Source organism: Gadus chalcogrammus, chromosome 7, assembly GCF_026213295.1.
Source record: "Gadus chalcogrammus isolate NIFS_2021 chromosome 7, NIFS_Gcha_1.0, whole genome shotgun sequence".
Classification (NCBI taxonomy): domain Eukaryota; kingdom Metazoa; phylum Chordata; class Actinopteri; order Gadiformes; family Gadidae; genus Gadus; species Gadus chalcogrammus.
In genome coordinates, this window is record NC_079418.1 from 6,778,663 (window position 1) to 6,804,653 (window position 25,991).

Consider the following 25,991-nt stretch of genomic DNA (forward strand, 5'->3'; position numbering starts at 1 on the left):
GTACCATGTGCGCGACGGGGGTATGTGTGGACATTGTAAACATAATCCGCTGGACTGGATTCGTAATAACGATCTAAATTAAACTAACGGGTTAGAGTTAAGTAACATGAGTTAAATACAAACAAACAGCTGTTTATTTTACAGTTATATTGACAGTTTAAAGAATGCAATAGTTTATTTCCTATCGCACCCCTATTAGTAATCCGCGATGTAGCATGAGCCCGAAAAAAAGTTGTCTTTCATTCTCAAGTTATGTGGAAAGCAAACAAACAGCAGTACGTCAAGCAGCACTGATTTATTCATGCTTAATTAACACTTTGAGCCAAAGTTTGACCGTCAACATCTCAAACCATCATGATTTCGTCGGATGTCGAGCAGGGCCAAGGGGTAAATATTCCCATTTGTGTACTTTAACCCCGTAATGAGGCTTTTAATGTGTAGGGCGAGGGCCCTACACATTAAAAGTCCCCCTCACCATAAACAGTGGACTGGTAGCCGTCAATGGTTTATATAACTCAGCTAAACTTAACTCAAGTATTTCTTATCCGTAGTATGTCCATAGTACTGCTTTTCCGGATAGTTTATCCGTAGTATCTCCTCGTACTTTCGTAGTAACTCCATAGTATACCATAGTATCGCCATAGTTTCTCCATAATATATCCATGGTTTATCCGTTGTATGTACTTGTTTATCCATATTATCACTGTAGTATTTCACCATAGTGTTTAGTTTTACATGACCTAAAAATACCGGTCAAGCAGAACCTTTTTACGCAACAAGAGATCGCGTCGAAGGCTCAACCTGTATGACGTCACTATTGCGATTCTAGGTTTGAGTTTGAGTGACACACACTGTTGCATGGGAATGCGTTTTAAAGTGTTCAGGATACTGTCATTAACTTCCTCCATTGATTGGTGCGCAGGAGAAGAGCGCCCGCCCCCTCTCGCTGTCTGGTCACGTGGGCTTCGACGGTCTCCCCCATCAGCTGGTCAACAAGTCAACCTGCCAGGGGTTCTGCTTCAACATCCTCTGCATCGGTGAGGACCCCCCCCCCCTCAGTTTGTGTTTGTGTGTGTGTGTGTGTGTGTGTGTGTGTGTGTGTGTGTGTGTGTGTGTGTGTGTGTGTGTGTGTGTGTGTGTGTGTGTGTGTGTGTGTGTGTGTGTGTGTGTGTGTGTGTGTGTGTGTGTCTGGTCATTATGTCATTAATTGCATATAGTTCTCCCTGTGTGTGTGTGTGTGTGTGTGTGTGTGTGTGTGTGTGTGTCGGAAAATATCTTGTGTGTACATATGTGTCCATGGTCATTATGTTATTTATTAAATATAGATTCTCCTGTGTGTCGGAAAAGTTATCTGTGTGTGATTGCTCATTATGTCATTCATTTGATATAGCTCCCTGTGTGTGTGTCCATGGGCATCTGCTGATTATGTTATTCATTTGATATTGTTATCCCAGTGTGTGTGTGTGTGTGTGTGTGTGTGTGCGCGTGTGTTTACGTATACGTCCATTGTCATTCATTTGATATAGATCATTTTTTTGTGTTTGTCCATGGTTATTATGTAATTAATTTGATTTAGATCTTCCTATCATCTTTGTGTGTGTCCCTGGTTAATATGTCAATCATGTGATAAACATTGTTTGTGTGCGTGTCTCTCCCTGCGAGTGTGAGTTAGTGTGTGGGTGCATGCTTTTAACCTTTATCATACTTTTTGAGTGGCTCTTCCGTTTAGCAGTGTGTGTCAAACAGCATTATTATTATTATTATTATTATTATTATTATTATTATTATTATCCTGTTACCTGTCCTCCAAGTGCCTTGTGGCACATCGGACCTTTACAGAACCTTTCACTTTCTCTCGGTCTACTGCTGCAGCTTATCCTGTGAGCCCCAGCCACCATCTCTCCTCTTTTTCTCCACAGTCCTTCTCCACGTTGTCTTCTTTTCCCTTCCGGTGCCACATTGCAATCACTTTCTCTAGTCTGCCTCAAGATATGGCCGATCATCTTCCATCTTCTGATCTTGACTTCCTCACTCAGGGTGCACTCACACTAGGCCATCTGGCCGTGGCCGTTGGCCGTTTTCACACCTAACCATGCTCAACTGGCCCCATTGTTCTCTGGCCTGCATTCACACTAGGCCACCTGGCCATGCCCGTTGGCTGTCGCAACTGTGGCCTGGCCACGGTAGGCTCTTGTACATACGTCATCTCGTCGTAACGCGTCATCAACAAGCGTCCACTGCATGGACCATAATAAAGTCTGCCGCCAGTCAGAGTTTTAACAACAATGGACAACACAGAGAACACAGTTTGCACTTTGACAGACACTCGACTTCTCTATGGAACCAACGTGAACCAACAGTTGAACCGCTTGACGCCATGTTTACCGTTTAATGGGAAAGAAGGCTTGTCGCCTTTATTATGCCCATGGTCGTCGCATGGACTATACGTAATCCAGCTCAGGTTGCGTAGCCGTGCATGTGCGCTTGTCGGCTCATTAGCATCTGTACTGTGGCGGCCCGTACCGTAGCAGCACACCTCTCCCAAGTGGCAGTGGCAGATTTGAGCACGGTTAGGTGTGAAAACGGCCACGGCCACGTCCAGATGGCCTAGTGTGAGTGCACCCTCAGTGACTTCATCTCTATGGGGTCAGAATAGTCTCGGGCAACTTCACCCATTTCACATAAGCTTTGTATTTTTAGAACCCCCCGCATATTTTTGAATGGTCTAGCATCATTCCCTTATTTTCTGGAGAGACTGGAGAGATCCGTATCGATCTCCAACACTTCCTGTTCCTGTTTTCAATGACGCAATATGACGATTTTTGCGTACAAGAAAATAGGAAGTGTAAGAGGGGATGATTCTCGTAAGACTACAACCACTAGTCCCACCCCCCTCTAGGGGGTGGGACCCACTGACGCTACAGACCTATTAGAGCAGTGCCAGTGGGTGGGACTTCACCAGCAGAAACTAACATCCACAGCGTCTGAAGCTAAGATAACAGAGGCTGTTCATAAAACTGAAGTACATTGGCGGAGGGTACTGGATCTGACATAGAAGATGGCTCCATGCAAAAGTTCACAATTTCGAAAGAAATACAAACGAGGACTACCGTATTTTCCGCACTATAAGGCACACCGGATTATAAGGCGCACCTTTAATGAATGGCCTATTTTAGAACTGTTTTCATATATAGGGCGCACCGGATTATAAGGCGCATAGAATAGAAGATACCGCAGTCAAATGTTTGACTGGGGTTGCGTTATGCATTGACTAGACCGAGCTGTGCTAAAGGGAATGTCAACAAAAGTCAGATAAAGTCAAAGTTTATTAAGCGTTCTGACAACTCCGGTCACTCCCATGGTAACGATGTTCAAACGTTAATGTGCATATTAACAATATCTCATCAATATCTGATCAATATCAATATCTCTTAACAATAAGCTCACTTTTTCAGTTCATTCCCCGTCTACGAATCCCTCGAATTCTTGTTTGTCCGAATTGAACAGTTGGGCGAGTACGGCATCCAACATGCCCGGATCTCTCTCATCATTATCCGAGTCAGTGTCGCTGCTGTTGCCTGGCAGTTCAGTGATTATTCCTGCCTTCGTGAAAGCTTGGACCACAGTTGAGACTGTTATATCAGCCCAGGCATCCACGATCCATTGGCAGATAGTGGCGTAAGTCGCCTGGCGCTGTCTCCCCGTCTTGGTGACTTGGTGACGTGATGTTCGCCTTCATGGCCCCGTCCACACAAAGCCGATTTTTTGGGTGAAACCACATAATGCTACGGCCACACCAAACGCGTCTAACGTGCCTAACTTGACGCTTGATCATTGTGTATCTCAAAAATGGTTCAACGCGCCAACGCGCCAACGCGCCTGTGGCTGCGCTGGATTTAGGAGTCCGAGGTAGGAAACCCAAACGCCGCCGTGTTTGGGTGCATGATAGAGTTTAGATCGGGTTAGATTAAATAATCTCGGATATAAATAACAATAATCGGGTTAAATAACTTCACATGGTGTGTCTGCATAGGCGGAGTTTCACTTTTGCATCAGGGGGGGCAAAACAATTTTTTTCACACTAACATGTTCTCACTCATGTTCGCACGCACACACACACACACACACACACACACACACACACACACACACACACACACACACACACACACACACACACACACACACACACACACACACACACACACACAAATATGGAAGTAAATCTGTGCCATCGGGTTTTGAAAATAAAAACACATTGAATTATAAGCACTGAATATTTATGCATTGAAATAACCTATCTGAATTTTTTGCCTCTGAATTTAACTCTTTACATTTTCAATATATCATATTCACCTTTATTTTTCAATGTTAAAAAATTCAACGTTATATAATTCAACGTTAAAATATTCAACTCAAATATTTTCAACGTCCAAAAATTCAGTCCGCCAAAGTCACCATCAAAATTCAATGTACGAAATTCAGTGTTAACATCCGGGGATCCAAGAGAGAGCAATCGATCCTAGATGCTAGATCGCGGTCAAACGAGTGGTCGCGTCATACTCGTTAGATACCTGACTCTCACGCGGGAAGGCAAAACAGATTTAGCCATGTCCAACGGCAACCTTCTTTTCCCGGTACTTTTAGTATACTATAGCTTTTGACATACCACGCCAGGTCTCCACGGCACTATATATATTTGACACACAGGTGGAAAGTCCGGGATTCCTGCCTACAACAAATCAGTAAAGAAACCGCAAACCATGACGTCATCGCCCCACCCCTCGACCTCCTAGCCAATGGCTCTTAAGCCCGCGGAGTCTCAGAAATCACATGCGAGCATGCGCATAAGGGCAGCCTTTATGCGCATGCTTGCCTCTTCTTCTTATTTCATTTCTTCTGGATTTCTGTACCAGAAGCGGCGCCCCTTATGGGCCTGGAATGTGTACTACAGCGTTTCTACAGATCTACCCGGTTTCGCTTGGCTTCGTCTTTACGGAGATACTTCGAAACCGGATAGATCGAAACCGTAACGGTTTCGCCCGTTTCGGCTTCGTGTGAACGGGGCCTAAGGCTAACTTGGGAATCAGGCCCTATGTCCAAAATTCCGAACTACCCCTATTTTTCAATTCAACGTCATTCTTATGTACAAGTGTCCGTTAGTATTGTCCATTGCTGAATCTTACAGAAACAACCCCGACGAATGGCATATATATATAGGAAAATGTACTCACCGAAGCACTATTACTGCTGCTGTTGCCGTTGGACATGGCTAAATCTGTTTTGCCTTCCCGCGTGAGAGAGTCAGGTATCCAACGACGCGCACACTCGTTTGACCACGATCTAGCATCTAGGATCGATTGCTCATTCTTGGATACCCGGATGTTAACACTGAATTTCGTACACTGAATTTTGATGGTGACTTTGGCGGACTGAATTTTTGGACGTTGAAAATATTTGAGTTGAATATTTTAACGTTGAATATTTTAACGTGGAATTTTTTAACATTGAAAAATAAAGGTGAATATGATATATTGAAAATGTAAAGAGTTAAATTCAGAGGCAAAAAATTCAGATGGGTTATTTCAATGCATAAATATTCAGTGCTTTCAAAACCCGATGGCACAGATTTACTTCCATACACAAAGCGCATTTCGCATGATGGCACAAGTTTAGATGAGGTTCAACACCAGTTGTTACATTACAACGTGGTTGCTAGGAGTATTAATTTAAAGAAAATAGTCTTACCTAGTGCTATTACATACTGGCTAGCGAGATTGATACTGAGAGCGGGAAACCAAGTAGCGGACGGAAACAGTAGTCAACGTCACTATGTCACACGATTACTGAAAAATAAATATATTACAAAAATGTGCTAGGATTCATATTCATTTCATACTACCATGTATTTTAATCAAAACCTTAAAATATCAGTACGTATACATTTTTAACATTTATGTTTTGCCATTTCCTTGACGTCATGTCATTACATGTTTCAGCCACCAGGGGGGGCAGGGCCCCCAGAAACTCCGCCTATGTGTGTCTGGTGTGTTTCCAGCATTCGTAGTGTTGATCAGCAGATAGTCCGCCAAGACGTTGAGGTTGCTTAGCAACCAGAGACGCTGTCCATGCAAGTGAATGGAGCGTTCCCTCTTCGTCATAACTATCAAACCAAACATCCTTCACATTCACCGAGCGAACATTATGAAAGTAAAATGCACATTTCTCGCTAAAAATGTTTCCATAAACGCATTTAATAGCGTAACTATGTTACTATTTCCACCCAGAATAAAGAAAGCTGTCGGCCGTATGCTTCTGTCAAAGCTCACTTCTCTCTGCCAGTGACGTCGGGTCAAGCTCCACGCTGATTGGCTATCGCGGCTAAGCGCCACGCGTTGGAGCGTTGAAAGTTCAGATTTCTGAACTCCGGGCGTTGGTGCGTTGGGCGCGTTACTGCGTTTACGTGCGTAATTACGTGCGTCTGACGCGCCTAAAGGCGGCTGCATGCTTCAGCGTTGGTGTTACGTTGTTGCGCAAAATTTACTCAAAGCAATTCATGCTCCCTTTTAGGTTGCGCGTGTTGCCAAGCAATTTACCGCCAGAACAGTAGGTGGAGTAATATGTGGAGTAAAGTTTTTCGTTGAAGACGACCTCGAGAATGACGTCTTTGTCTGTGGGAGTCGTTGGTTTGTTTATGTGCCAGATCGTGTTCTCCCCATACACAGTGAATGATGGCAACAGACAGAGGAACAGGGGTGATGAAGTTGTTGATCATTGGGGTTGAATAAATGTGCATAGCTCTCTACATTTTAAAACGACATAATGTGTTGGCAGCCAAGTTAACTTCACTTCACGTTCACGCTTTTGTATATGAGCCTGCCGGGTCGTCCTTGCCTTATGGCTTTTAAAAATGGCGGTATGAAAACAGGAAATGTGATACTCCAGACAGGAAGTAGTAACCAGACCAGCAGACCAATCACAGCCTTGCAGGCTGCGCGGCTCGCGTAAAAGCTTACGTAAAAAATGACGCATGTCTAGAAAAATCGCCCGACGCACGCAAGACGTGAGAAGTCGCGCAAGGGGTGCGCAAGGGCGCGCAAGGGCCTCTTGCGCTTGCGCTTACGCTTACGTAACTGAGCATAATTCGGCCTTAACGCCCCTAACGCGACGCTTCAACGCATGTAACGCGTCTACGCGCCTATACCAATGGTTCCCTATGCAAAAATGCCGAGTTTGGACGCCCCTAACGTGAGTAATGCGTTTGGTGTGGCCGTACCGTTACGCCCCGTGCCCACTACCTCCTTCAGTCAACGGAGGTGGGAAGGCGTTGCTAACGGATGGGGGAGTAGTTTAGTAGATGCATCCGTCAGCCAATCAAATCGGTTCGCCGGGTTCTTCCCGCTTCTTCCTGCTTGTTGCGAGGCAAGATGACCCGCTTTCCCGCTTTCCAGTATCGTCAGAGCCCGAGTCGCGTCACAGTGCTTAAATTTGCATACGCGATCTGATTGGATGACGGAACCGTCGCTGCCGAAAAGGTTGAACATTTTTCAACTTTCTGACGGTGGCGAACGCTCCAACTGAACGGACGGATCCACAATGCATTGCGCGTCCGTCCCCATTCAAAGTCAATGGGCAACGGACAACTGACGGAGGTAGTGGGCACGGGGCGTTACGGTTCAAGGGGACCCCCTCGAAACGGGGTGCTCACGTGCAATTTCCTGTTACTGGAATCATGTTGAGCGCGCCCTACTGGAGAACTCGTGCAATTGCATCTTTAAATAATCATGGGTTTAGTAGCCCTATATTCCATATGGGTTACATGTGCAAGCGTCACTACTCTCTGCCAGTGACGTCGGGTCAAGCTCCACGCTGGTTTGTTCCATTAGTAGATGGAACAAGGAGGTGTCCGATAGGCGGAGATGATCAGCGGGAGTGGCCGCCATGGTGGCCGCCAGCGAAGCTGTGCATGGTGGGAGTTGTTGTCTTCAATCCACAAGCGCCAAAAAGTCACTTTCTGCCTTTTCTCAGTCAAGACGGCACCAAATTATAGAATTTTATTTTATTATTCGACTACATATAGGACCCAATTTCAATACATATTCATGCCTCCACCGGTGAAATGCTCCTTTAAGCAGGTCCTCAGTCCTGAGGACACAGAGAATTCTGCGCAGGCACTTGTTATGAATACATCAACTAATTTTTCATCCCCTTGTTCATTATTATTATTCATGATGCATCATCTCAAGAAACCAAAGTGCTCCAACAGCTCCACCTCAAACCAATAATAATTATTATAAATATAATATATATATAATAATCATAATGTTATTATATATAATTATGATTACTATATATATTATATTACACACTATCTCTCTTTCTCTCTCTCTCCCTCCTTCGCTCCCTCTCCCTCCCTCCCCCCTCCCCCCAGGAGAGACGGGCATCGGTAAATCCACCCTGATGAACACGCTCTTCAACACTAACTTCGAGAGTGCCGAGTCGTCCCATTTCGAGCCCAAGGTGAAGCTCTCGGCCAAGACGTACGACCTCCAAGAAGGCAACGTGAGGCTGAAGCTCACCATCGTCAACACCGTGGGATTCGGCGACCAGATGAACAAGCAGCAAAGGTGGATGATTGGGCTGCTCGATTACGGAAAAAATCGATATAAAATAAGAGAATCCTTTATTAGTCCCACAGTGGGGAAATTTGTAGGGCAGGATTATTTTGGTCCAGGTTGAAATCACGATTATTTAATTGATTAGTTTTGAGTTTGAAAACATAATGCATTTCTCTCCAAAAAAAACACTTTGTAACTGACAACTTTGAAATATCCCCTAAAAGAAAATACACAAAATATTCAAATCGAAAATAATGTGCAAATATGTATCCAGCCGTTCAAAGCCCTAAAGGTGCGGCCACACCAGACGCGTATCTCGCGTAATTTTTACGCGAGATACGCGCGTAAAATGTTGCTTGACCATTTTGTGTCAAAAATGGTCGCATACGCGCCATACGCGCCTACGTCACTCGCCTAGATGAGTCCATGTCCATGCAAGTGAACGGAGCGTTCCCTCTTCGTCATAACTATCAAACCAAACATCCTTCACATTCACCGAGCGAACATTACGAAAGTAAAATGCACATTTCTCGCTAAAAATGTTTCCATAAACGCATTTAATGGCGTAACTATGTTACTATTTCCACCCAGAATAAAGAAAGTTGTCGGCCGTGGCTGCGCTGGAGTCCGAGGTAGGAAACCCAAACGCCGCCGTGTTTGGGTGATAGAGTTGAGACCGGGTTAGATTAAATAATCTCGGATATAAATAACAATAATCTGGTTAAATAACTTCACATGGTGTGTCTGGTGTGTTTCCAGCATTCTTAGTCTTGATCAGCAGATATATAGTCCGCCAAGACGTTGAGGTTGCTTAGTAGCCAGAGACTCTGTCCATGCAAGTGAACGGAGCGTTCCCTCTTCGTCATAACTATCAAACCAAACATCCTTCACATTCACCAAGCGAACATTATGAAAGTAAAATGCACATTTCTCGCTAGAAATGTTTCCATAAAAGCATTTAATGGCGTAACTATGTTACTATTTCCACACAGAATAAAGAAAGATGTCGGCCGTATGCTTCTGTCCAAGCTCACTACTCTCTGCCAGTGACGTCGGGTCAAGCTCAACGCTGATTGGGCAACGCGGCTAATCGTCATGCGTATGAGCGTAAAAAGTTCAATTTTTTGAACTCTTGAAATGTACGCGATATACGCGCGTATAGCGCGTAAATATACGCGCCTCATTTGCGCGTTACGCGCGTAAAATGTTGCTTATACGCGTGAAAACCAATGGTTCCCTATGGAAAAAATGGCGATTTTATACGCGAAGTACGCGAGATACGCGTCTGGTGTGGCTGCACCTTAACGGGTGACCATGACGACGGCAGCGACCGGGGGTGGTGCTTAAAGGGCCGGCGGTTTTGGGGTTGGAGTTTGAATACCGTGAAGTTGAAGGGCCGGCGCACCACCTTTTTCAGTTGGAGTTTGTGTTTGTAATTGTTAATTAATTGTTTTGGTAAAAGATGAACAAGCAGCAGAGGTGGGTCATGAGGCTGCTCATTATGGAAAAAAAAATCATAATCACGATTATTTTGGTCAATCACGGTTATCAAACGATTATTTTTGAGTTTGAAAACGTGATGTGTTCATTCAGCATTTTTCTCCAAAAAAAACATGGAACTGACTCCTCCCTCAGTGTGTGAATGGGTGAATCTGTGCGGGAATGGGTGAATGTCTGTATATCCCATGTAAGTCGCTTTGGGTAAAATTGTGTGTCGTACTTAGTTATACTACTTAGTTGTGTATCGTCGGACCCTAGCTATCTCTGTTGTGTACGGGGAATGGGTTAACCTAGTGATGGTTAGTGTTTGGCACTTGGTTCTATGAACATCCTTACTGTACCAACATTCATATATTGTTGTTTCTCTTTCTCCTGACAAATGTACTTATTGTAAGTCGCTCAGGATAAAATAATCTCTGAATGTAAATGTAATGCCCTGAATGTAAATGTAATGGGTTAATGTGTGCGTGAATGGGTGAATGTGAATGTTTGTGTGAATAGGTGATTGTGTTTAGGAATATGTGTGTTTGTGTGTGTTTGAATGTGTGTATGAACCGTTTACCATTCGCTTTGGATAAAATCTGCTGCTGAATGCCCTGAATGTAAAAGTAAATGTAATGGTCGCTTTGGGTAAAAGCATCTGCTAAATGAACCTAAATGTAATGTCAACTATGGGAGAATCTTTGTGATTGGGTGAATAAGTGTGTGAATGGGTGAATGTGTGTGTGAATGGGTGAATATGTGTGTGTTAACCGTTGTATCTCGCTTCGGGTAAAGCGTGTGCTAAATTAACCTAAATTTAAGGAAAACCCTGCATGCATTTGTGCGTTTGTGTGCGCTCAGCTACCAGCACATCGTGGACTACATCGACACGCAGTTCGAGTCTTACCTGCAGGAGGAGCTGAAGATAAAGCGCTCGCTGCACAACTACCACGATTCCCGCATCCACGCCTGCCTGTACTTCATAGCCCCGTCCGGCCACTCCCTGAAGTCCCTGGACCTAGTCACCATGAAGAAGCTGGACAGCAAGGTCTGCCATTTGAGAGAGGGCGCACTGGACCGCAGGGTCTGATATTTTAGAAGAGAAGCTGGACCTCAAGTTTGAACGTTTTAGAGGAGAAACTGGGTGGCAAAGTCTGCCATTTTTTGTGTCTGTGTGGCCCACTACAAACACTCACTCTCTCACTCACTCATGCACACACATACGCACACGCAGACACAGTCCCTCTCTCACGCACGCACTCACTCATTCACACACACACACACACACACACACACACACACACACACACACACACACACACACACACACACACACACACACACACACACACACACACACACACACACACACAGTCACACACACACACACACACACATTTGACAGAGCTAACACACACACACACACACAGCTCCTAGCACAAGCATTACGGTAGCAGCCTGTACTTGAGGAGAGGTGCATGCCGCTCTTTGAAGAACATATCTGAGGGGGTTATCATTAAGCCCAGGGTTGCGTTCTCAACTGAAACGGTTGCCTCGGTAATAACGTGTGCTGACAGAGGCAGGACCGAGCAGGATTTGACATCGCTGAGTCAGCGACAGGTATGTCAGCGCTAGGGCAGGCTGTTTGGTAGTGTGAAGGAAAGGGGTGAGAGGTCGATCGATGATGTCACCAATTTTGGGCTGGGATTTTTTTGTCCCTTTTTTGAGTAATTAAAATAAGACACGAGATAAAGAATAAATGTTATAAAATTAATATATATTTTTTTATTATATTATTATTATTATTATTATTATTATTATTAATAATAATACATTTTTAACCTTTATTCAAACATGGAAGAATTCTCCCCGTGTCTTGTGGGGAATGTCCCTCTGCAGGTGAACATCATCCCTGTCATCGCCAAGGCGGACACCATCTCCAAGAGCGAGCTGCACAAGTTCAAGCTGAAGATCATGAGTGAGCTGGTCAGCAACGGCGTCCAGATCTACCAGTTCCCCACTGACGACGAGACCGTGTCCAGCATCAACTCCGCCATGAACGTGAGTACAGGTTGTTGATCCGAAAACGTGTCGTTTCCACCGTTTAGGCAGAAGTTGTTGTTTGTTTATGTCTGCCTGGCCATGCGGTCTCTTGTTTGTTCATAGTGAATGAATAAGACACAGTCAAATGTCCAATACTTGAATGTGTGTATGAATAGGTGAATATGTGTTTATGAACGGGTGAATGTGTGTGTTTATGAACGGGTGAATGTGTGTATGCATGAGTGAATGGGCGTATAAAGGGGTGAACGTGTGTATGAAATGGTGAACGTGTGTGATCTGTTGTAAGTCACCTTTCGGTATAACAAATGTAAATCAATTCCCCCCCCCCCCCCCAGGGCATCCTCCCGTTTGCGGTGGTGGGCAGCACAGAGGAGGTGAAGATAGGGAACAAGATGGTAAAGGCGCGGCAGTACCCCTGGGGCGTGGTGCAAGGTAAGCTCCCTGAGCTGAGGGTTGAAGAGGGCTGCAATTTTTAAGGGGCTAGTCTTTGTTTAGACGCGCTTGGACACACATTCACCCATTCACTCACACATTCACCCATTCACTCACACATTCACCCATTCACTCACACATTCACCCATTCTTACACATTCACATATACATTCACCCATTCACATATACATTCACCCATTCACACACACATACAATGTGTACATTTACACATGAATTCACCAATTCATACACACATTCACCCATTCAGACATACATTCACCCATTCATACACACACTCACCTATTCATAAACACATTCAACCGTTCATACACACACTCACCAATTCATACACACACTCACCCATTCATACACACACAAAGCACATAACGACTATCATAACTGGAGCTTTAGCAGCTAAAGGCTAGCCCCACCTTAAATTGAAGCCAGCCGTTAGCTCGGTGAGCCTGACGCTCCCCCCGGTTCCCCCCAGTGGAGAACGAGAGCCACTGCGACTTCGTGAAGCTGCGTGAGATGCTGATCGGGGTGAACATGGAGGACCTGCGGGAGCAGACGCACACGCGGCACTACGAGCTCTACCGCCGCTGCAAACTGGAGGAGATGGGCTTCAGAGACACAGACCCGGAGAGCAAGCCCGTCAGGTAGGACCCCCCCACGGCCAAGGACCCCCCCCCCTGCAGGAGACGGAACGTGTTCAAACGGCAGAAGTTCTGATGTGTGTGTGTGGGTGTGTGTGTTTGATATATATGTGTGTATATGTGTGTAGTCTCCAGGAGACGTACGAGTTCAAGCGGCAGGAGTTCCAGGGGGAGCTGCAGAAGAGGGAGGAGGAGATGAGGCAGTCGTTCGTCCAGAGGGTGAAAGAGAAGGAGATGGAGCTCAAGGAGAAGGAGAGAGAGGTACAATGGAGCCACCACTTCCTGCTGGACTCTAGACTACTTCCCAGAGTCTAGAGCAGGGATGGGCGAGTGGCGGCCCGCGGGCGCATGCGACTGACTGATGAACCGCAACTGATTCAGTCAGTCATTGTAATTATGCGGTTCACCGATAAAGGACGCTTCCTATGCAAACAATGTCTGGGCCGAGGGCCTCGGGGCCCATCAGCGAGGAATAAAGACAGAGCGCCATGGCCATGAGCAGTGAAAACTCGATCAAGAAAACCGTACCTTTCAGTCGAGATGGGAAATCTGTTCATAGAATTCAACGGCAAACACATGTGTCTAGTTTCTTCAGAAACGATATCAGTCATGAAAGATTTCAACTTAAGTCGCCACTACAACTACGACATCTGCACTGAATATAATGCTAGTTGTTGCACTTTATGTTGGGCCACTGTTTTTCAGTTTTCTGCCATCATTGAATGACAACGTTATGTGAGACCTTTGCACTGAAAAATACCAATCACTCATGTGGCTGTTATTGTTATTGTTGTATTTGTTGTTTAGCAAGAGTATAGACACGTTAAAAATGCATTTGAGCATGGAAGATATTAAATTAATGTATGTTTGTTCAATAAACATACAGACATATATCTACAAATATGTAGTTCTTATTAGGAATTATTTTGTAGTTTCTCTCATATCTAATTAGTTGAAGTGCTAGTGATGATGAAAAAGGTTGTCCCTCTTTATCATGCCAGTTGCTAATCCCTGATCCAGACTCTAATATCCATGCACCCCTTGTGTGTTTTTCCTCCTCCCCTCCTCTCCCTCTCTCCCTCTCTGCCCCGGTCCTCCTCACCCCCTCTCCCCCTGTCCTCCTCACCCCCTATCTTTCTCTCCCCCTCGCCCACTCTCTCCTCCCTCTCTTTCTCTTTCCCTCTCCCCCCTCAGCTCCAGGGGCGCTTTGAGCAGCTGAAGCGGCTCCACCAGGAGGAGAAGGGGAGGCTGGAGGAGCGGAGGCGCTCCCTGGAGGACCAGCTCAACGGCTTCAGCACCAAGAGGGCGGCGGCCGAGCTCCTGCTGCAGGGGGGGGGCTACGGGGGGGGCGGGGCCAACCTCAAGAAGGACAAGGACCGCAAGAAGTGAGACCCACGCACACACACAATAGACACAGACAAATCAGACACGCACGTACACACAACAGACAGACACAACCAGACACACACATAGTAGCTACCTGAAGAAGGTCAAAGAAGAAGAATTGAGAATGACACACGTACACAAGCATGTACACACAGAAACACGCATGCAGACAGACACACAGCAGCCACCTGAAGAAGGACAAAGACCAAAAGAAGTGAGATGGACACACAACCTGACACACACATACACACAAACTCACACAGCGGCAACCTGAAGGACAAAGACTGCAAGAAGTGAGACACACATGGTACACACACGTACACACGCATTTACACACGCATTTACACACGCACATACACACGCACGTACGCATGCACGTACAACAGCAGGACAAGGACCCCAAGAAGTGAGATGGACACACAACCACACACACACACACACACACACATGTTGACACACACACACGCACACAACAACCTTGAGGAAGGACAAGGACTGCAAGAAGTGAGAGGAACACACGTATACACACCCAACACAACACCCAGCACACAAGCACACACATGCATGTACGTTCACGGAACTTACAAAACGCACATACAGCAGCAAGGACTAGACCGCAAGAAGTGAGATGAACACACCACCAGACACACACTTAGGCCCCGTTTACACGAAGGGAAACCGCAGATATTTCCACTCGGTTTGGCCTCTCATTTACACGAAAACGCTGTTTTTATCACAGAAAACGATCATTTCTAAAAACTCCGGCCAAAGTGGAGATTTCTGAAAATGCCGGTTATGTGTTGTCGTGTCAACGGGGAGAAACTGGGTTTTAGGTTCTGAAGCGTCACATTATGCGCCAGGAAATGCTTAACGTCATATGAGCGCCCTATGTTTACAGTTTGTTTGTTACAGGAAGACGCTCGGGTTATTCGTTGTTGTTGATTCTGAGGATTCTGATTGGCTTGCATGGCTTTATCCTTCTCCCTACACTGCCGCCCATAGATTTGGCATAGTTATAATGGCGCTCAACGGCGTACTTATGCGTTTTGATGTAAACGACAACTTTTTTGAAAACGATGTTGTGTGCACAATGTTATTTTTGAAAACGGAGGGGAGGAAATATTCGTTTCTATAAATACCCTGCTACGTGTAAACGTGGCCTTAGTATTTCTCCACCATCTTGTTGCTTTAATTGTGTTTCCTTCTTTCCCAACAGTTCTGGATTCATGTGAGGAATGCTGCGACCGAAGCGACAAAAACAATAATTCCTGGATGTTGCGACGAGCAAAATCACCTTTAAAAAAAGAAGAAAACATCAACAAAAAAATCTTGAATTATTCTTTGTGTGATTTAAAGTGTGTTTAGTATATCTTGCCATAGCGTACGGCTTTATTTAAACTAATGTTTAACTGGGTTAAACGTTAAATTTGTGTCTGCAATTCACTCTATAGCCACAGGGGGGGCAAAGTATTTTGGTAGAGAGAAGTATTTTTGGGATGATGCTCATGGTTACATGTTCAAGGGTTTAAACTGTTTGGGTGTAAATGTCAGATGGCATATTTTGGTGTTTAGGTTATGGTTTATTTTATTTCATGAGATTGATGTGGTTGAGGTCCGGTTAAATTATCTGGGAGGGGTGCTAGCTAGTATGTAGCCTAGTTGGCTAGGTACTTTGTAGCCCAGTTGGCAAGCTAGTTTTCACCATACAACTAGTTGGTTGGCTAGTTGTACCCCACTTAGTCAAGTAAGTTAAGTTACTTAACTAGTGTGCACCCTACAGCTAGTTAGTTAGATAGTTTGCATCCTAGTTCGTTAGCTATTTTGTTCCCTACAAATAGTTAGTTAGCTAGTTTGTACCCTACAACTTTCTGGCTTATTTTGATCTATCGCAGTTAGCTAGCTCCAGACTAAGCTACATTCGCCCGTTTCCTCGGTCTAGCCAGAAGATTCCGCCGCAGACAGCCTCTAGTCCGGCTCTTCTCACCAGTTTCCGGGCCATGGACCATCTTAGTTCACCTGCTGTGGTTCTCAAAGCGTGTAGCTCTCATGGCTAGCTAAGCTGCTCAAGAACCACAACGTTTCTATGGTGCCTTCACTACATGACCAGTGTTTCTTATTGACTTGTTATTATGTATTATACTTACCCCGAGTACACAGTGGGGTGATATTCCTCTAGTTATATATAGATATTATATATTATGTATGGCTTTTTCCTCAGGCTGTGTTTATGTGTTTATTGACCACTGTCGGCTAATTTTTAACCGTGATAGATTGAATTTGGTACAATTCGATTTTTTTTACGGAGAACAATAAAAAAAAAGCATGATTTTGCAAAATCAATGGTGCCTGAGTCAAAAAAATTTTTTTTAGTAATCGGTCGTCATTAAAAGAAGCGTATGGGGTAACACCCGTTTTTTACCTGTTGCTGTCAAATAAAACAAGGGGTAAACATGTCGTTTTATCTGTCGCCGGCAAATAAAACATAAACACGTTTTTTATCGGCGGTCATGAAAAAAACCTTAGGGGTAACTTATGGAGTTAGAATCATGCCAAAACCCCCCACACACACAAAACGTGATTTACTCACGCAAAACGATTCACACACACACAAAACGTGTTTTACTCACGCACAACGATTCACATGTTTTGTATTTGGTTTGCAAATACAAAACATCATTCACAAACTAATGCATTTTGCTTCAGAAACAAATACAGTAGCCTATGTTTTACACATACAAAGAAACATTACTTCAATTACAAAAAAATATCCTCCAAGTACAAACTAAAATCTTTCAAGTACAAACAAATCTTTCAAGTACAAAAAAAAATCCTTCAAGTACAAAACAATTCTACAAGTACGGAAATCTGAAAGTTGCGCGTGGATCACCAAGGCGGAAAATTAGTGCCAAAAGTCACGTGACAAATTCACACTACACAACAGCAGGTGGCGCTGTTGAGTCAGTTTAAGGCCGCCAGGACGATCTTTTTTCTCCCCAAAATCTTTATTTGCAACACATTCTCACTCCGAGCGCGTCGATTTTTGACGAACGGTCAGTGACTTTGGCTTCAGCCTCTGACGCAAAAGGGTACCCTTGTGCTTCTTTTTTCGACGCATGGTGTTTTCAACTTGTTAGAATGTAGGCCTAATCCCTCCACGGCAATATATGAAGCTATGAGCATTCATCCCATTGGCTAACGGAAGACCAAATGCCTGCACATTAACGGTGAAATCTGTGACATTATTCAAAACAACTACACCAACGTGTCCTTGTTAATTACACAACATGTATGAGTTAAGGCTATGGACATCAGTTGTCCTGTTTTGTGCTTTGATTGAGAGAAACAATAATTTTTTTGATCAGTGTTGGATATCTGAGGTCGTTGCTATAGATACCACGTCCGTCCGCTTTTTTTGACCACTGACAGAGCAACACTATCGCATCAAAATTACGTTCCCAGAGAACTATTCGGCATTCTCAATTACGTTTGTCTGAAAAACGCATTTTGTCTGTGATTAAGTTTTATTGAACATATCGCAAATGCGAATTCGTTCTCAGCCTATTTTTTGCCATTTATTTAGCGTGTTACAAAGGCGATCGTCCTGGCGGCCTTAAACTGACTCAACAGCGCCACCTGCTGTTGTGTAGTCTGATTCACAGGACATTTGTTTGTCACGTGACCTTCAGATCCACGCGCAACTTTCAGATTTCCGGATTTTTTTTTGTACTCGAAAGATTTTAGTTTCTGTATTTGTATTTGTTTCTGAAGCAAAATGCATTAGTTTGTGAATGATGTTTTGTATTTGCAAACCACCCTGAGTGTGTGTGTGAATCGTTTTGCGTGAGTAAAACACGTTTTGTGTGTGGGATTTTGGCATGATTCTAACTCCATTGTAACTGTTATGTTGCAAGTAGTATAAAGCAAAGGAGACCAACCTACGCTCCAGTGTAAGTATATTGAGTAAGTCCAAGGTTGTAAGCGCTAGTGTTGGCTCGTTCGTGCGAACCGGTTTGAATGAACGAGTCTTTAGGACGAACAAACCGAACCGGTTCGTTTCTCTCGTTCGTCTCGTTCACAATTCGATTCACCGGAAACTCGACTGAACGAACGAACGAGTTTCCGGGAGCAAATCCACTGAGTCTGACTGACTCAGCTGAGAACCGTGCAATGGCGTGCATTCAATGATGCGATTCACCGCTACCGCAAACTAGGCTGATTCGCGAACGACTCCTCCCAGTTCAGTCGGGTTCCCGGTGAATCGATTCACCGGAAACTCGACTGAACTGGGAGGAGTCGTTCTCAAATCGTTTGTTCGTTCAGCCTGGTTTCCGGTAGCGGTAAATCGCAACATGGAATGCATGCCATTACACGGTTCTCAGCTGAGTCAGTCAGACTCAGTGGAGTAAGTGCTACCGGAAACTCGACTGAACGAACGAACGATTCGCGAACGACTCCTCTTGGCGAACTAAATCACGCGAACTGGGTCACGGAAACAAATCATTAAATTCACCAATAGTAAGCACGCCTCACAGTACTGTTAGGTCTAGCTTCCTAGATTATCTCTACACGTTTCGTTCGACTTCTTCTCTAGTACCACAGCACACATAACAGTAGAGCGCACCTAGTGGTGTAATCAGGTAGTGGACACAACATCCCCCCACAACGTAAAACAATTACTAACCCTCTATAACCATAGAACATTAAACCAAATGATAGAAATGAGAAATAATATCAATGGCTAGTATCAGACCGTACTAGTTAAATGCAAAATAATATTTATCCACACATTTAGCAAGAACATCTAAGCTCAGAAACATGACTTAAAAGGATACGGCAAAGTCCTGGGTTCTTGCATCTCCTGTATCATAGTCTTTTAACCAGTCCGGAGGTTTACGATCTCTGGCAGGATGCATTCGTTCATGCATGGTTCTCTCAGGCATGCAGGGTTGAGATGTTCCAGCCAGCGGCTGCTCTGTAGGCATCACTGCTGCATCAGTTGGTTGAGTGTGCTGGTCTGCAGGTATCACGGCTGCATCAGGTACGCGAGTGAGGTGAGAGGAATGCCAAAGTTTCCCATCAGAAAGTCTGCATGTGCAGGGACCCACTTGCTTTTGGATTTCATCTGGCTTTGTGAATCTGGGATGTCCTTTGGGCACATGAGTCTGCTTCTTCACTCTTTGTCACCTACTTTGAGAGCAGGCGCTCTTTTTGTCACAGTATGTCTTGATCTGAGTCTGGCTGTTGGAGAGCATCAGTTCAAAAGGTGAAACATTCCTCATTGAATGTGGGGTTGCCCGGTAGGTCTGCAGGAAAGCGGTCATTGTTTCTTTCCATGGTGCAGCTTGTATGATGGCAGCTCATCAAGACTCGATTAAATCTTTCTACAGCTCCATTAAACGCTGGGTGATACACAGACACCTTGATCTATCTTATGTTGCGGTCTTTGAAGAATGTTGAAAGGGCAGTGGAAATCAATTGAGGTCCATTGTCAGTTACTACACTTTCAGGGTTGCCATAAAGACTGAAGATATTAGCGAGGAATCCAATCATGACCATGCTGGTAATTGATGCTGTAAAAGCCACTTCAGGCCATTTGGAATAGTAGTCAGTAAAAGCAATGGCATACCTACAGTTCCATGGGGCTGTCTCGAACGGTCCTACTATGTCCAGACCTATCTTGGTCCATGTGCTGCAGGCAAAAGTACTGGATGTTGTGGTGCGGCGAAAGTCTTTGCCGTGCGGTCCAGGCTTTGGCATAGCGGGCAGGCTGAGATGTAAGACTGAGCAAGGGCATCCATTCCAGGGAACCAATACAACTCGCGCAGGCGTTGTTTAGTTCATACTATGCCCTGGGGGTTCTCATGTGCCAGCACAACTGATGTTTTCCGTAAAGAAATAGGCACCACTAAGCGAGACCCGCGGAACACTAAGTCCCCGTTTACACTCGGTCCATTACGCATTTTGAAGTATGGTTGCAGTTCAGTACTCACTGATTTTTGAAAAGCAGGCCATCTTTTTGGAATCTGTGCGCGCAGAGCAGAGAGCTCTGTGCACGATGCAGAGGCAGATTTGAACTCAGACGGTGTAATGGCAGCTTTTGCTGTGGAAAGCAATGCAACCAACTCGGGCTCAGTCTCTGGTTCGTACGCAGGATCAGTAGGCAATGGTAATCGAGACAAGCAGCCGCAGTTTGGTTCTGTGTGCCAGCACGGTACACAATGCCATAGTTGAAGCACAGCAGTCGGGCTGACCATCTTGCGATGCACATTCCAGCTCTGTCAGCACCTTTACTAGATAGAAGAGTAGTGAGGGCCTGGTGATTGGTACGTAGAGTGAACCTGTGCCCCCACAGGTACGTTCTCCACTTCTCGACTGCCCAAATACAGCCTAAAGCCTGATTTCCACCGGGGACTTAAGCGCCGCGGAACGGCTGCGCCGCGGTCGCCACTGCTGATGGCTGCCACTCTAATCAATGAAACCATTTCCACCGGGCGTGCTGCGGAACGTCTCAGCAGCATCTCAGGAGTGGCACGCCGCGCCGCAGCGCTATCATTCCGTAGCACTTCTATTTTTGACGCGAGCCGTTGCTGAACCGCGTCAATTTCAACAGAGCAGATCGAGCCGGGCAGGAAGTGAAAAAGTAAAAGCCATAGAGCATCCGGTCAATTTTCAAAATAAAACACAATACTCAGCTCATGTAGCCTATCACAACTTCATATCAACATTACCGGTGGAACCAGGTCAGCAGTCAATCAATCAAAGGGTCTCAGAGGGTCGGCAACATGGCCGACGAGAGACTGATTGTCGAAGTGGAGCAACAAAAAATTATTTATGAAAGAAATCATCCTTTTTATAAGGGCAATTTCAGAAAGGACAAAGCCTGGCATTTAATTGCATTAGATTTGGGAGTGGAAGGTGAGTACATTAGGTTTAGAATTATCGCGTGATCTCGTGATCTCGCGTGAATACGGCTGGCTCGCAAGGCAGCGCTACGCTGCCATTACGCGCCCGGTGGAAATTGACGCAGGGCAGAGTTCGCAGCCGTTCCGCGGCGCAGCCGTTCCGCAGCGCTTACGTCCCCGGTGGAAATCAGGCGTAAGGCCTCTTTCAACTGTTGCATATTTTCTTTTGGCCTGGGTCAACGCTCTTGAAGCAAATGCGACTGTGTGTTCAATGTTGTTAGGGTGTATCTGCATGAAGACGGCGCCTATGCCATAGTCAGAGGCGTCTGTAGAAACGATGCTTGGCAGGGCAGGGTCATACAAGGCCAATGCTGAGCTGTCCACCAACAGCTGTTTCAACTCCCTGAAACACTTGTCAGCCGCCTCAGTCCATTTGAAGACTGAGTCACTGCAAAGGATGGCACGCAGTGGCTCAACCACAGTTGTATAGTTGGGTATGAATTTGTTGTACCATGAAAGCATGCCCAGAAATGAACACAAGGTCCCTGCATCGTGTGGTGGAGGTGCTTGTGCAACTGCTTTAACGTGTTCTGTATCCGGCTCGATGCCTTGTGCGGACACTAAGTGACCCAGAAAGCTCAGACTGGACTGTCTGAACTGGCACTTTTTATCATTGGGGACGCAGACCTGCAACTGTGAGCCGCTGTAACACTTCTTGAAGTGCAGTGTCGTGCAGCGTTTGTGTGCGTCCAAAGCATGTGATGTCATTGAGGTAGTTGTTAACATTTGGAACACCTTGCAGGACGACTGACATCATCTTTTGAAAAGCAGATGGAGCTGACGCTAAACCATAAGGTACCCTGCACAATCTGAAAAGGCCTTCATGGGTTATAAATGTAGACAAATCCCTACTATCGGGATGCAGAGGAAGTTGATGATAGGCACTCTCAAGGTCAATTGTGGAAAACATGATTGACCCGGCAAGAGTAGAAGGCAGTTCATCCATATGGGGTAGAGGATGACCGTCCACCACTATGGCTTTGCTTGGTTCTCTGAGGTCAAAACACATTCTTATGCGACCTGTTTTCATCTGTGTCACGACGATGCCCTCTGATCTGTTCAATCACCGCAGCAGAGAGCAATCTGTTCAATTCATCAGACACATCAGATCTGACAGCAAAGGGCAGATGTCATAGCTTTTGGCGAACAGGTATGGCAGACTCAGAGACCTTAACTTTATGCATGAAACCTTTCACACAACCCACTGTTGTTGAGCTTGAGCTTCGGCTTTGGAGAGCTGCATGACTGGGCTGGAGGCAGGAGGGTTGCAGGCAGGTGAGACAAAAAGCATCCAAAATCAAATCCATGCCCATTGGTGGAGTCCCAGTCTCTGTAACATAAAAGTTCACTTTACAGTACTCACTGTTCCTCACCACTGTAGCAGGCATGCATCCAAGCACTTTGATTGGAGTTTGGGAGTATGTCACAAAACGAGCTGCAGGCGGCTGTCGAGGCACTCCCTCAAAGTATTCCTCCACTATGCATTTTGGCAAAACTGACACTGAGGCTCCCGTATCCACTGTAAGTTTAACTGTCTTTTGCAATTACCAAGCACGAATGTCCCCAGTGCAATGTAGTTTTGCTGGGGACTCTGACTGTTGCAGCAGTAGCAGAGTATATTCCGGTATTTCCATTTCACGCACGCTATGAGTCTGTTTAGCAGACCTACACACACGTGCAAAATGTCCCTTCTTGTTGCAGGTTTTACACATGACTTTAATCGCGGGGCATTCCAGTGCGTTAGCCAAATGCTCGTCGGATCTACCATGAAAACATGAGCGGGAATTTGTAGCAAGAGTGTAACTGGCAGTAGAATGGCTTGCAGATGAGCCCGAACGTGCATTCCTGTATGGCTGTCTACTCTTTTCTTTTCCTTGAACTTGGACTGCATGTACAGGCAAGCTACTTTTAACATTAGTCATGCACTTTGCTGGTTCTCCAGCTGACTCCATCTGACTAGCAATAGTGGTAGCCTGCTCCAGTGTTATCTTTTCTTTTAGCAACAGTATTTTCGGATACGTGGATTTGCAACATGTTCCACTAGCTGGTCACGTATCATGTCATCACAGCTAGCAAATTCACAAGCAGCAACTAACCTTCGCAAAGCAGTCACGTACTGAATGATCGATTCATCAGCTAGCTGGACTCGTTTTCAAAATGTGTGTCGTTCGACGTCAACGTTTACCTTTGGCATGAAGTAGCCATGCAGGGCAGCTATCGCAGTTGCCAATGTAGCACCAGTCTCCGGCAATGTGTAAAATATTCTTTGTCCCTCTGTTCCTAAACAGTGAAGCAAAAGGGCACGTTGTCTTGCCTCAGTCCATTTTAGGAAACAGCTCACCAACCGAGGCATCTCTTATTGGTCAACAGTAAAAGGTCAAAGATAGAAAAACAACATGTATTATCAACCCCAACCCAAGTAAATACGGGTACCTGGACTTGATCCCATGTCTCTAGAACTCAGATTAGATCATGTCTTCCGACAGTTTACACCGACCATCTCCATTGCGCCACAGAGGCACACAGAGTTCAAATTTCAGAGGTTCTTAGACTTAGAAAGTAGAAGTAGAACCTGATTTTCACTCTGTGTGTCGTTGATGCAACAGAGAGAGATGATGATCTAAAAAACATCACTGAGATCTGGGTACATGGGTTCAACTCCTGCCCATCACACTCTCCTGGGTGGGGGTTGTTACTACATTTTTTTTGTCATTGACCTTTGGCCTTTTACGATTGACTAAAGAGACCAACTACTTTTTGGTGGGAGGTTATAAAACCTAAGGGGTAACACTGTCGTTTTTTTTATCAGTCGCGTGTCTGTCTTTCTAACAAGGTCAATGTTTTTTTTTGTACTATGAACAAACGTAATTACTATTAACTAACTCAATAGTAATAGTTACTAACTTAAATAGCTAACTTAAATAGCAAGAATTAAAAAATAAGCAAAAGACTGCAATGACCACTTCCATCCACAAGATAGCAGCGTTGTGCAGTCAAAGATCATCCAAACTCCTAGAATTAATAATGTGTTGATTAAGATTTGGGTTACCACCGTTCCGAATTCCAGAATAACCAAAAATTTGGTCTCATGTGTGTGTGTGTGTGTGGGTCTGTTTATTCTAATTCTATTGTCTAAATACATACACCCATGAATAAACTGAATTCATTCTTGTTGGTACGGGAAAGACACTAAACTCGGCACTGCAGGTGAATGTGAGGAGACCATCTTCTCATCATATGTGTTGCACATAACGATGCCATTTCATTTTAAACATACTGTACGTTCCCTCCCATGTTAACTTGAGTTAACATGGGGCGGTGACGAAAAGGCCGATGCTAATCTGCGGCGAAATCCGCCGGCCCCACTCATTTCGAACAGGTGGCGGTCGCTGATAAACCAGGTGATGGGCAGCCAGTTGTGGGCGATGGCTGATGGCGCCCGGTTCCAGCTTAAGATACGCCGGTCGCAGATAAGAGGGTAGCGAGACGGCTACTTCTACCTTGTGACACGTTGACAAAGGATCGCCCGCGACTGATAAAAAACGACGGTGTTACCCTTTACGTTTTATTTGATGACGACCGATTAGAAATTACAGTGCTGTTACCCCTTATGTTTTTTTTCATGACGACTGATATAAAACTAGTGTTACCCTTAAATTTTAATGACGATTGAATAAAAACCAGTGTTACCCCTTGTTTTTTTTAATGACGACCAATAGAAAACTAATGTGACCCTTATGTTTAATGACGAACGATTGATAAGAAACGACAGCATTACCCCTTATGATTTATTTGACGAAGAAATGACAATGTTCCCCCTCAGGTTTTCTGTGAAAAACACCCCTTAGGTTTTTTTGACGGCGACAAATAAAAGACGACAGTGTTATCTCGTACTTTTTTATCATGACTACTGATAAAGCTGATATGCTCGGACACACCTCGACACTCTAGCTATGTGTTGCCAGGGATCGAAACAGCAACCTCTGGTCACCAGTCAACCAACTCTACCCCCTGAACATAGCCGACCCCATCTCGTTTAGTGAGCAGCACCCCCCAAAATTGTCCCTCTGCTGCACAAACCAACAAAAAACCACACAATAAATAAATCATCAGAACTTCATTCGAATCCCCGGATCGGAGATTAACATCCTCTTTATTATTTTGTATTTTTTTCATTTCAGTCATTTTGTGTTTATTGAATGCAGTTTTTTTTTTTTCCACATGCTTTACAGTGACGGCTCATGCAGCGTGCTCCATGTGTTCACGGACCTTGGGGAGGGAGGGGGGGATGATGGCGACTCAACCGCAAGGCGTACCAGCCGGCGGCTCGTACTCAAGATGTCTCCGAACTCCGTCAGCCCCCCCCCCTACCGTCTTGTAGTCTTGCCATT

General features: G+C 45.1%; 1 protein-coding gene across 1 annotated transcript; it reads left to right on the plus strand.

Moving 5' to 3' along the window:
* Window positions 1-106: 106 nt before the first annotated feature.
* Window positions 107-18,203, plus strand: LOC130385591 (septin-8-A-like). Its single transcript, XM_056594167.1, has 10 exons — window positions 107-387; window positions 923-1,037; window positions 8,432-8,627; window positions 10,962-11,148; window positions 12,000-12,161; window positions 12,500-12,596; window positions 13,087-13,255; window positions 13,381-13,513; window positions 14,447-14,637; window positions 15,855-18,203. Exons 1-10 carry the CDS (start codon window positions 355-357, stop codon window positions 15,868-15,870), a joined length of 1,299 nt encoding a protein of 432 aa, XP_056450142.1. The 5' UTR covers window positions 107-354; the 3' UTR covers window positions 15,871-18,203.
* The last annotated feature ends 7,788 nt before the right edge of the window (window positions 18,204-25,991 follow it).